The sequence below is a fragment of the Haliotis rubra genome, unplaced genomic scaffold (assembly GCF_003918875.1).
Source record: "Haliotis rubra isolate DU_JTF1 unplaced genomic scaffold, ASM391887v1 Scf622, whole genome shotgun sequence".
Taxonomy (NCBI): domain Eukaryota; kingdom Metazoa; phylum Mollusca; class Gastropoda; order Lepetellida; family Haliotidae; genus Haliotis; species Haliotis rubra.
The window spans coordinates 628,443-642,150 of record NW_025767327.1 but is presented as its reverse complement, the minus strand read 5'-3'; the positions used below and the strand labels follow the sequence as shown (position 1 = coordinate 642,150).

General features: G+C 40.5%; 1 protein-coding gene across 1 annotated transcript; it reads left to right on the top strand.

The window, feature by feature from the left end:
* Positions 1-542: 542 nt before the first annotated feature.
* On the top strand, positions 543-10,957 carry LOC124256284. Its single transcript, XM_046690256.1, has 9 exons — positions 543-1,637; positions 2,363-2,542; positions 3,064-3,181; positions 5,575-5,742; positions 6,571-6,747; positions 8,279-8,440; positions 9,149-9,254; positions 9,706-9,830; positions 10,654-10,957. Exons 1-9 carry the CDS (start codon positions 1,033-1,035, stop codon positions 10,921-10,923), a joined length of 1,911 nt encoding a protein of 636 aa, XP_046546212.1. The 5' UTR covers positions 543-1,032; the 3' UTR covers positions 10,924-10,957.
* The last annotated feature ends 2,751 nt before the right edge of the window (positions 10,958-13,708 follow it).

Here is a 13,708-nt window from a genome sequence, read left to right as displayed (position 1 = left end):
TGGAAAAGCATTGCTAAATTTGCCAAAAACGACAAAAGTGAGGATTCATTTACGTCAAACAGTTTTCTTATCAAACGTAGCTTCAATGATTTTACACAGGAAACAACCTCAACCATACCAAGCCCAACCTGCTTCACAAGCTCACACACAAGAGTTAATCTAATCTGGTTTCCCAGTCAAAAAATTACAGAACCAGGGTTAGGAGTGTCAGAAAAGATAATTTAATTTGTAAATGAGTAAGGCCTTGGTAATAGCAATTCCGACAAGGGGAGTAATGATTCTTTTCATCTGTCTGTTTGCCGTATATAAAGCACACCCACAACTGGAAGCCTATGTCATAACGGATGAACAAAAACTAATGGGGTGTTCGTTAATCTAAGTCATATTCTTGTGTATGGAAATATATAGCGGCATCAAAATACTGGCAGTTACATATACGTAGTGTTTACTGTGTTAGCAGATGTGTATAATATTAATGATCCATGAATGAACTACCTATCCGCTGACCACCGCGAGGCGATAGTATAGTATGGAGAGCGTATCAGTGTACTGTGAAACATTTTCATCTTCTACGTAGATTATAGATACACCTGCGTCCTCAATAATCCCAACAACGAATATAGAGCTTTCACCTACGTGAAAGATACGACCATCTCCACACGTCCTATTCTCAACATGGTCCCATGATATTCGGTTGTGAAGTTGGACGCCAGGCTGAAACAGTTTAAACAAAACGTAAATGGTTGGCAGCGTGTTGGTGGTATATTTCAAAATAAACTTTTGTGTATTTTCATTGTTAACATCAATATCATATCCGCATAAGTGCAATCAAGCTATTTCCGAATGAAATACATTTGAAAAACTAAAAATATTCCATGCCCACTGAGGTCATTACGTGCACCTCACATTAATATCAGGACCTAAAAAGTCGTTGGAATCGCACCGACTTGATAAGATAAGAATATCTAATAGTATATAAACAGCTGTTAATGGACTTTGGTACCATTTACACGTTCAGCTGAACCTGCTGCTATGATTGTGAGGGAATTCTTTTACTATATTTTCTGCGTAGCCGGAATCGCCGTGCCTTGTATTGCTCAGCCAACTAAGGCAGACTTATTGATAACAGCTGAACTTTCACTGTATGATGTTCGCGACCTGCAGGTCCCCAAAACAAAGCATGCGTTCCCACCGTTCCAATGGGACGAAGAGCAGGGCATATGGCCGAGTGACGTCAAGATGAATTTCCATGGTGACCCTGATTATGCGCTTTTCAGACAAATTTTCGGCATCTTCGACAATAATATGTTCGCGACAACATACATCACCGCATGTTTGGCTGAGGCGAGACGATGTTTGGACAAGCCGTGGTATAATAACACGGCTGATATGCTGACGAATGGTATCAATGCCATCAAACGTCATCATGATTTGAATGTGAACTATACCAATTCTTTAATGACCTTCTGGCCTCAGACGTACAACGACGACACCAAGGCTTATAACAGCTACCCTGTGAATCTCAATGACGCTATCAAGTTGACAGAGAACTTGCCTCTAAATGCAACCTACGCTTTCTTCGAAAGACTTGGACTCAAGAATGTGGACAAAATCGTCCACGAGCTCATGAGTATAAGGTACATGTTTTATGTATAGAAAACAGCTTCTAATACTTCACTCATGTGTGATATATGCATCGCGTTGACACGTAAATATTGTTCACCATTACATGTAAATGTCGGTCAGTAAATAATTCATTTCAGTATCTGTAAGTTGGAGTTTTAATCTGGATAGTCATATACCATTGTCCGATTACTGCTTTGCTGGAGGTTCCTCATCTGACACCCGTGGAGGTCCGGGTTAGAATATTGATCTTCAGTGACCCATGCTTGTCGTAAGAGGCGACTCACGGGATCGGATGGTCAGGCTCGCTGATTTGGTTGACACATGTAATCGGTTCCCAATTGAGCAGATCGATGCTCATGTTGTTTATCACTGGAGTGTCTGGTCCAAACTCGATTATTTACAGACCGCCGCCATATAGCTGGAATACTACTGAGTGCGGCGTAAAACTAAACTCACTCACTACTCATCTGAATTCAAATCTAAACTTATCAATTTGTTCAGTCTGTTTACAACCCGGATCAGTTGGACGTGGTTTTAGGACAGACTATTGGAAGAATGCTAAAGTTATTGGTAGTAGTTTGTACATGTACAGAACATACCATCTCCGCATCAAACATAGGTGATGACCAGCAAACACTGAATCCACCTTAAGAATATGGTAATATATTCATATCGTTAAAAAGAAAAAGTGTGTTAATAACAGTTTGTTCTCATGAATGTTTCAATCCTTCGAAAGAGGCGTCTACACGCTGGCGTTCCACATTCCTCCGGATTTCGATGACACATTCCTCAACATCGGCCTGGGTTCGATCCTTGCCGAAATGCCACAAGAGTATCCTGAGGCATTCAAGCTATGGTTGTCCCACAACACCAACCTCACCTCCGTGTTCGACGCTCTCAAGTACTACGCTTACAGGTAAGAGACTGTTGAAACTCAGTTACGGTAAAATGCATGATAAACATATGTATACGTGTATTGATAGTTAAACGCATTGTCATGCATGCTTGCCGCGACGAAAACTAAAATGTCCACTTGTAAAGATGTATATTATCTAGTGATCAATATCTAATATACCCATTAATCCAAACTCAATAAATACTCAAATGAATTCTTATTCGTTTCTGCAAAATATAATGTATTTCGTCGAAAATGTCCAGTTTTATATTGATTTTAGCAATATCTCTGACAAATGACAGCAATTAAATCGGCGGATTGTAAAATTGTAGAATTCTATCAAGGATATAAATATTCATGATGGTAATCATTCTGCAAATTGGCTAGATCAGCGACAATATTATTTACTTATAGTGTAACCTGTAACTGTGTCAATGGACGGTCACTTTGACGTGTAGAAATGCATAACTGATGTCTATACCGAGGCTTGATCAGTGCCTTCAAAATAGGGCTTAACCTAATCCTGTTTACTTTGCTCGAAGACCGTTTTCCGGAAACCAGCGTGTCAACACTATAGACCCCAGGAGCTACTACTTCCTCAGGGCGTGGTTAGAGCAGGAGAAGGCTGCCGGACGCGATGTCGCTCTTGTGCCGACATGGGTGAGTATGTACCCATGGGGCGTTCTCTCGCTGGATAACAACTGTCATCATTTTAGTGACTTGACACGTCACAGAACTGGCTCCTTGGTTTTTGGTAGGATTAAAACAAGGATCGGGGTCATCAATTTATCATAGAAATTGCTTTCTTGTATAGGCAACGGTGGACTGAAACTTGTGTTGGCATCCATATTAAATAGTGACTTTAGCAGTAGTAGGACGTCTCATATAGACACGAAACCACAAGCCATATTCAAACTGCAAATCAAATGTTGTTTAATGCGTCACCACAACCAGCGGTACAATATGATAATTTAGACGGTTATTTTTAGCTATTAATCAATGCTCAAGAAAACAATTCTGGTTGAAAATACTTGGCCTGCTATGTTACAGATTGCCACGCAGTGTGCGAAATAGTCACTGACCCGCTAGCCCGTGGCTAGTAAAATTCCAGTTGGGGCCAGTAAATCTCTTGCCTGACTGGCTAGTGAATTTTCATGGGGTCATTTAGAAAATATGTCACTCTCTCCGACTTGTTAAGGTATAATATAGTTATAAATCATGAAAGTTTATGGCCTCATAAACATATGTTCATCATATTGGCAACTTAATGATATCAACCGTGTCTACATTCAAATATTGGGCTAGTGAAGTATTTTGTGGGCTAGTAACTTTCAGACATAGCTTGTCCGACTGGCTAGCACAATTTGGAAACTATTTCGCACACTGTTGCCACGTACCTTTTACAATATGATGATATTATATCTCATGCATCTAAATGTGGGCCTATCATAAATGTCGTTACCATATATTACGCAAAGTATAATGATCTACTGAAAGCTGTTTATCGATGTGAACCTGAGAAAGGCCAAAACATCACAATGTAAATAAAGTTCACGTACATTAATGATTGTACTGGGCAGGCATAACAATATGCAAGTAAGAGTACCCAATTTAATCTAAAACAGTGAATGATAAATATATGACAATTCAATATGTACTAAATATAACAGCGGATAGCATAAATATATGCCTCAACCAACGCATTTTGTTCAAATGGAAACATATGTTTTCTTTGACAATACAGTCAATACAAATATTGCTCGGAGCTAGACTTCCCCATCGAAGCTTGAAATGTACACGACCAGGGAGATCGCTTCATATGTTTCATATTTAGATGTATCAGACTGTGAAATGCGCTCTACAAGGCCGTGGGACAAGGGTGAGGTGAGGTGAATTTGGATTTTACGTCGTGCTTGAGAATATTTCGCTCATATGACGACGTGCATGCGTGTGTATGTGCGGCTGCTTGTACTAGCCCAGACTGAAGCTGGTTTTATAGTGCTATCCCACTGAGATACCATGCCGCAGTGAAGCATGAATACCCCACTTAGACACATTATACTGACTCCGAGCCGACCAGTGCTTGTTGTACCCATTAATGCCGAGCGCCAGGCAGGGACCAACAAGTACCATATTTTAACGTCTTTTTGGTATGACGCGGACGGGTATCGAACCCGCGACCTTCCGCTCTCCGGGCGGATGCTCTAACCACTACACCACGGAGGTGGTCGTGGGACAAAGGGGTGAAGTTCACAATGTATACGTAATGGTGAACTTTCGGATTCCTCTATCAATACTCCTCCAGCTTTAGCCTTTAGCGTTTACGAATGTTCACAAAGTTTGAGGTACAATCATTATCCTTATATCAAGCATCGCATGTCACTTTTGTAACCGACAGGATCGCCCGTTCATTGCATAATAGTAATTCAGGCACATGCTCCTGAAGTAGTCGACACGTGAAGGTCCGGGTTAGAATTGGTCTTCAGTAACCCATGCTTGTCGTAAGAGGCGACTGACGGGATCGGGTGGTCAGGCTTGCTGGCTTGGTTGACACATGTCATCGTATCCCAATTGCATATATCGATGCTAATGCTGTTGTTCACTGGATTGTCTGGTCCAGACTCATTATTTACAGGCCGCCTTACAGCTGGAATATTGTTGAGTGCGGCGTAAAACTAAACTCACTCACTCACTCCCGAAGTAGTCGGAACTGTACAATCTCCTCTACTTTCTACAGATATGTCTGTTGCACGTGGAAAGGATTTAGTCGCTTATATTTTATTATCATTTACGCAAAACATATCAGTGACTGAAAGTGTCTCCAACATTATATTTAAACAGTCATCACATTGTGACGGGAGAACCTCGAGGCTGACTTCCTACAATTCCCGTTTCTCACTGATAGGATATTTACAAACTGGGAGTACATCCATACATCCAGAACAAACAACTGTTGGTCAGGTGGTAAATGCATTCAGATATTTGAAAAGTATTTGACGATTCTGTTTCCTTCTTCAACAAGTAACGCAGTAGTTACGTCTATACCTGTACAGGTGCAGGACACTGACGAGGTACGCACCTGGTACGACAAGGGAGTCATGATGCCGTTCAACGTCAACAACATTGACGTCACTGTGTGTGCTAACTTCCTGTTTGGCGTCACGAATGGAATCATTAATGGCCTCTTCGAACCATCGATATTAGATGACCCTGACATAATGGTAATGTGTTTTCAATGGTTGTGAAAAATTGATTCTTTTATTCTTACAGGACACACACCTCGCACGTCTGCAGCGTAACACGCCACACTGTATTGCAACTAGTTACATATACTGTTGGATTAATGGACCAGTGCAAATGACGTGATTGTACAATGTATTTTTATTTCAGCAAATGTTCTTATGATTACGGAAAGGACGCCATCACATATATTTACGCACATCGCAATATAATGTTTGTAGTGTGACAATAACTTCCAACCTGACTGGGGAACAAATTCTAAATCATAAGTGTTCAAAATTATTCTCCATCGTAATTCTTGAACCTCACCTCTAGAAATATTTCTGCTTGACAATTTAGCCTTGGCAATATCATGTCGCCTATCATATTGTCATATTTTCAAAATACATGAAAAAATATTTCCTACAGAATCTTATGTTGGCACAAACTGCATCCATGTTTTGTTCCTACTGTGCCTTCACACGTACACACGAGATATCTTGTGGTCACGATGACGAAGAAATGGTCGTTAACAAATGTACTCCCGATAGTATCTTCACAGGAAACTTTTACATCCATGTGATCTTGACATTCTGTATCAACCAACCATACAGAGTTCATTGCGAGAATATCAGATATGAAATATTTAAGACATGTTACAAATGACCATCGTTTGCATTTTTCCAAACAAACTATTTTGTGGAATGGGGAATGTTTAACTCGTACCTAGAGCGGCTCCTTGTATGTCGCTAGTCATTGAGTTATGAGGTTTAACATTGTGGAAGCGTTTAAGTAGTTTGTTCACACAAACGCCCTACTTTCTATTTCAGAACATCTACAACGACACCGCCAGGATGATCGCTTTCCAAGTCCAGACCAACTTCTCTGACCGAGCAGACCTGGCGTTGACGTACTACCCCTCTGTCATTGAGTTCTACTGGTTTGTGGCCAGAACGTACAACAAACTCCAGGAAACCCTGGACAGGACGGGGTCGCTGCCTCATAAGGTGTTGTCGGTGGCTGTCGAAACGTTACTTAAGCCATTCACATTCCAAATCTCTGTATGCCTCAATGAATTATAACAATCAAACGTGGTAAGCTTAAACCTTATATATCCTTGGTGCTCACTCTCATCCGTGAACTATTGTACTATTTGTTCCTGTATGGCATCTGAAATGGTAATAGTTGTATGGCATGGTTAAAGGTCACATGCAACCAAAAAATCAAACATAATTAAAACACAATTATCACTTATTCGTGACATATGATATACATTGCTGGTTATGAAAAAACATATAAACAAAATTATAAGCGTACAATCGCAAATCAAAAGTGCAATATTGTGTACTTCGGTTTACTTCCCAAGAAACGAAGCAGCCGGGATACCGAACCCAGTCAGAGCGGGTGGGTGTGCACTCAAGTGTAACGGCTGGTTCATTTGCGTATGCCCTCGCGGCTTATTGCGTGTGTATATGTAGAGATGTTGGGTTTTGTAAATACATGCTCATTTTTTGTGTATAGCATTTTGCAATCAACAGACATCATAACATGTCAAGTGTTCAACTATCACACCTGCCTGTCTGTGTAATTACATAATGTGACTGAGACCGAACTCGGGCCATAAATCAATGCATTTTGTTTATGGTGTATAGCCTGATTGGTGTTAAGTTCAAATTGCATGTGGTCAGTGATAGCAGCTGTGTATTGAATATTGTCATTGGCAGACAGGCAGGCAGACACACAGGTGTCAATAAAACAAGACATTGAGTTTTGTCTGTGACAACGACATATCTATATCACAGTTAGAAATTCTGTCAACGCTAAATAATGACCTTGCTTTTAAGTATCGAACTGAGAAAGTGACTCGGTAAGAAGAACGTGTGGTGAAATTATATAAACAGTTAATTTACTGTCATAACATATAAAAAGCTCGCGCCTGTGAGATATCAACAAAACATTAGAAAAATAGCTCACACCAAAGCCTTCACCGAGTATTCACCGGACAACCCGCTTCCAAGCTGCGCGAACCTATTTCACTGCGCACGTGCTATGAGCGCAGCCCAGCTGTTGAAACCCGTTTTCCCCAGAAAAGTCGGGGGAAAATTAGTGAAACGTTTGAACTCCGATTTCGCGCGGTTTTTTTCATCGCGTTATTTTTCAACTTTATAAGTTGAATTTGCATTTTTGACGATTTGTTTCGGTAAGTCCATACCGAAAGGTATCAGAATCTGCAAAGTTGTGTTTTACGTTGCATGTGACCTTTAAGATAAAGTTCGGTACCTAACTGATGATCAGAACATGTTTAGGCTATTTGAAATGGAAACTATGGGTTGTATAGCGCGCATATATCGATATAAAGATATATATATATATGCGCGCGCGCGTGTGTGTGTGTGTGTGTGTGTGTGTGTGTGTGTGTGTGTGTGTGTGTGTGTGTGTGTGTGTGTGTTAGTTACATACTTTATTGATATCCAAGTGGATACAGGAAGACCAATCGCCACATCCACTTCTTCAACTAAACTGTGTATGACCTTGCAGGGCATGAACCAGGTTCTGGCGGACTTTAAGGACGTGTTGAGAAGGTATGCAAGTCCCCGGATCCTAGCCCTGGGAACACCGTCCTCGATGTATAACCTATCCACTCTATACTTCGACGACTTCCTCGGTGATGCGGATACAGACTACGACAACAAACCTGACGTACGTTTTTGGTCATATGTGGGAACATTTGTTGCGATTGGCAGTGTTATGACTCTGACGTCATTTACATAACCGTTTGTTCTCAAGAAAACTTTGTGGAACATCTCCATCGTAATTCTTTTCTTGGTATAGAAACACAGTTTTATTTGAAGGGATCATGATCCTGGTAAACAGGAAATATGGGAATTCTAATCTCACACTAACTTTCCTGGTTACACTAACGTTAGTGTGCCAAAGTCCCTATCACCTTGGAACATACAACATAGAGTCATGACCACAACACTGGCACGACTTGAGGAGCACTGGCTTGGTGCCTCCATTCTTTGGTAATTGATTAATCTTCACTGTACCAGTTATTATTTTCTTTCTTTATGAAACTTTATACCACAATAAATTTATTTTGAGCATACGATAGAGTGTTTGTATTTATGCTTGGGAAGAGCAAACATTCGTTTTTGACCCAGAGGGAGTAATGCTGTGTAATAAAACAGATTTTAAAACAGTTTCTTGACTGCTAACCCTACAGTAAATCTCCTTTGTCGATGCATACTATCTATCATACTGTTTTCATGTTAAAATTGAGAACTTATATTGATGTTGGCGAAGGGAAAGCATACGTTGAGAGAGAAACTGAGAAATTGATTGCTGACCTCATCCCTTTTGGCTGAAACCCATGTAGCGTGTTGTATAATATTTGATATACTGTAGCCCGATCCTGAAGATCGTATATTCACCACGTCGATGGCCTTGACAGCTCTGCTGACCATCTGGACGACGCAAGACCAGCACACAGGGAACATGATCTGGGATCCAGGTAGAGCTTGATATGTCGCATTGGGGCGCTTCGGTATCTCTGAATAGTTGGGTGTTTGATCATTTCTGAATTTATATTATTAACCTTTTCATGGTAAGTGCAAATACAGTCCAGGATTTGTCATGAGGGATTCTTGAGATGGTTTGACCGCCATTGCGGTCAATGCAAAAATAGCACAGTATTTAACATTTTCATCCATTGTCATCCATTGTCACTCACATGAGATTAACGCGTAAATATGATCTTGGCATGACACGGCAAAACAGTTCCTACATTAGGCATTAGAGTGATACACGTATTGTATATTTTGCATTCAAACTGTAGAACGCTTGTCGTGACCAGCGGATGCTAAAGTTGGTTTTAAACAGTCAATAAAACACTCAAGACTTCAAATGTCGGTTCATGGAACACGGACCATCATACTATCGTGGCTTCCATTTCTATGTCCCAGATACTCCTGTGGATGTCAAGAGGGCTGCCAACCTGACGGTCACGTGGATGTACTACAACATCAACGGGATGCAACCTCTGTTGCCATGGAACGCTGTATTCTCGGGATCATTCAAAGGCTCCACAGTCAGTAAACAATCTGGCATTTTTTACAGCTGCAGCCTCACCATATGTCAATCTTTATTTCTTATTTCGTTTGGTGGCAGGCATCAAGAAACTGGGCACACAAAGTGGCCATTAGAATTGTGACTGGATCTGACATTTATAACTCTTTCTGAATATCTGCAATAGGAAAGAATGGGACACTTCAAGGTATCAAAACTTACAGTCGATACCTCTCAGGGGGCGCTTGGGATCTGCAGATTTGTTCATACAGACTAGTTTTACTAATGAGACAAAAGCTACTTTATAGATACACTTTGGAATCAAATTATTACTAAAAGGTTTAAGGATTGGGTGTGAAACCAACATGAAAATGTGATGTAATTTGCACTGTATTTCAAAATTAACCACTTTCAAAAATCAGTTCAAATCGTTCAAATCAAAGATAATATAATACAAGAGCAGTGATTGTAGAAATTCAGATATAATCAACTTGCAACCAGGCCAAGGTAGGGCTGAATCATCACACACTATGTCCTGTGTTCTGGTGACTTGCGATGTAGCGTAAGTTGAGAGGCAAGAGTTAATTCCCTTTATATACCTGTCAAAGCTATGCTATCAATATCCACGCTAAGGCAGACAGATCAGGAATAAGCTCATTACAGCTCCTTCCTGATCATTCTGTCTAAATCGAGAACATGTTTAAATACAGCCCATAACTGCCCCTTACTGAATCAGTAACGATGTATAGCAGTCGAATACTTGTTGTAGATCGCATCACACTATCTTATAACACATGATGATATTATTCCACAAACATGCACATTCGTAAAATTTGTCATTACAGACAGTCGGATTCGATTACCCATTAAACAGACTTGAGTTATTCAATGGGACGAAAATAAATAGGACAGAGATTCGCAACGAGAAGTTTATCCAAGGAGTAGAAGGGTTCATCCCCGAGGACGAGTACAAAGAAATGGTGGAGAAACTTCACACCCCAACCGTCTTCCACGGCTACAACAACAACGGAGAATTCTTCCCCTTCTGGTCATCTGAAGCCTACACCTACGTCATCGGGTTGCTTGGATTTGGGAAATACATTGGGACTATGTAATCGTGATTGAATACCAATAAATCCACATGTTGTATTGGTATTGTCTTGCCTTTGTCTTCCGCAAATCATTTAACCATATATCCCTACCATGTTCAAGCGATCGGGTAGTATAATAGTGAACACGTTTCTGCCTTCATTCCAGGCATTGGTTGAAAGTGTGAAGCTCACTTCCGGTGTGCTGCAGCGATATTGATGGAACGTTGTTGGTGTAAAACCGAGTCCTCACCATTCAACCTGCATCATTTTGTGTTTTATCCCGAAAACTGCAAGTGAGATGCGTTCCATTAATCAATTCATCTGTATAGTCGATGCCTTGGGATATTTAAAGTAAAAGCCTGCAATGTCTGTTCGTTTACGTTTCACTCAGAAATGCACAAGGTAATTAACGTTTGCCCGTAAATAATCGAGTTCACGAAGTTTATTGATGTTAAGTTATTTCAAGATATGAATCCGAAATGATTTGCTTAATGGATGGTTAAACACGCACCTATATGTATGCACGCTATCTGGGGGTTACGATAAAATGAATGTATAATGTGTAACACTCACCAGTATAATTCTCCTTTGAGGATTATGGTGTAACGACCAACATATCCCTTTCCACAGTCATACAATACATCTTACAGCACCGTTTACTGTGCGATGCCGACTATATAGCATGTCTTAATGAATCACTGATGATGGCGGGTGTTCAACATACTGTGACCATATCCTGCTCCAACGTTAGCCGCCTTCCTGAAATAGTCATGCGTTTCGTACAGGAAATTTGGGGAATATCACCTGACCGTCATTGAAACTGATGAAACCCTTTTACATAGTGCTCGGCGCCTCAGACACAACACCTTAGCTAAGCTGTTCTAAGGTCTTGACTTGTAAAACATCCAAAACATCTCTAATCAATGGGAATTATTATCAACGTTGGTTGGAGTGAATGAGTGTTCCTTACAGAATAATTGTCATTGTTAAAGAGAATTCTTTGCACTTCATTTGATTAAGAAGATAGATACATTATGTTTACAACAGAGAGTGTTCCGAGTTTGACAGGTATAGAATTATTAATAATTTTTTTACGAATGAATACCCTTTCGTAAATGGCCATTTCACGGTAGCCATTTTCTACCGCCTAAGGTTGCTCACAATGGATGTAGTTATTGTCAAATATTCTTTAGTGCAGAGTATGATTACACATGTTTGTACATGGTTGGTTTAATGTTGGAGATAAGACCAGGCAGATGATGCGTTTAATTTCTTCTGGGACTTCTGTTGGGATATTTGGGCCCATGTTACATTAGGTTTTGGAACTGTTGCGAATCATGGATAGATTACCACTGAAACATTATGCTATATTCCATGACAGATTATAAGCAAAGTGAATCAATTCATGTCAGTGTAACGAGAGAATGAGGTAAAAGGGAAAGGTTCTCAACAGAAGAGAAGTGTCAGAATGAGGAATATAAGTCGACACAGTGAAAAGATCGTGACACAAGTAAAGAGATCATTGTCAACTGGGGATTCAGATTACCAAGCAAAAAAATCAAAGGACTTTTACACAAGTTAAGAAAGAAACATATACCCTACAGTGTGACCAGTATACTGCCCTGGTTAGCGTATCTGTGTCCAAAGGAGCTACGTGATAACAGAACATGTCAGCAGGCCAGGTGTTCTCTGGCCTATAATGTGTTGGCATAGTCCCCAGAACGCTATGCGGACAACTATCACCTGTGGTTCACGGAACGCTAGTATAGTGACAACCATATAGATAGTAGCTCTGTAGTTGCTGGTTTCTACAAAACCCATCAGACTTTCTGAGGTGAACAATGTGTACTGTTGTACCAAGGTCTTCACGTACACTTGCCGGACATGCCGGTTGAGATATTTTATTTAAGCCACTGCTACCACTGATAAGATAAGAACACTGCCATGAAACAGCTGGTTTTTGTCTTTGTCAATCTCTGGAAGTGAAGTTCATCATACCGCCCGACACATACACACGTGAACATTTCTTACAGAACTGAATGGGCGACAGGGGGAGTGAGTGCGTGGCAGGTGCGTGGCAATATCCCCTGAATGAAACGATGCCGCTCGATCATAACCAAATAAATTTCCTTTCTCAAGTTGACAGACCAATACTTTGACATACACAAATAGACATGTATTCGATGACTTGCAAGATCGATTTGATGGGACAACAAACCACAAGATCGAGATTCGCATCCCAACTGTGAGACGTTTGTCCAGTGTGCAGAAACAAGGCGACATCCCGTAAGAGGCGAAACGACGGACACAAACACATGATGGACGACCTTCATGCATCCCTGGAACTGCAACGTCTTCCTTCATATCCTTTGAAGGCTACGTCATAGTCACGGATGTTGGGAATGGGGAAGGAAAATGATTGTTACTTTGAAATAGCGAAACAAACGTCCATACATCAGCACGTATATAATTGTTCGACATGGTCAGTATAATTATCGTCCGAATCAAATATCGTCGAATTGTTTCGAATATTTTTAGGTCTCACTGCAGATTCAGTGTTTCTATTACCATGTTGTTGAGAGGTGTTTAATTCCCCACATTCTTTAAGTATGTGTTGCGAAGCGGCCGTAAAAGCACTTTAGGTTTCCGCATTCGTTCATTCTCTATGCTGTAGGCATGTTTGCAGAGTTGCATCCCTTAGTTTTCAGGGCTCTGCCGTATGGATTTGAAATAATGCTTTCTTCCGATATTATCTTTTGGTATGCTGTGATCATTAGTTCAATAAAATGTCAAACTATTACATACTTTT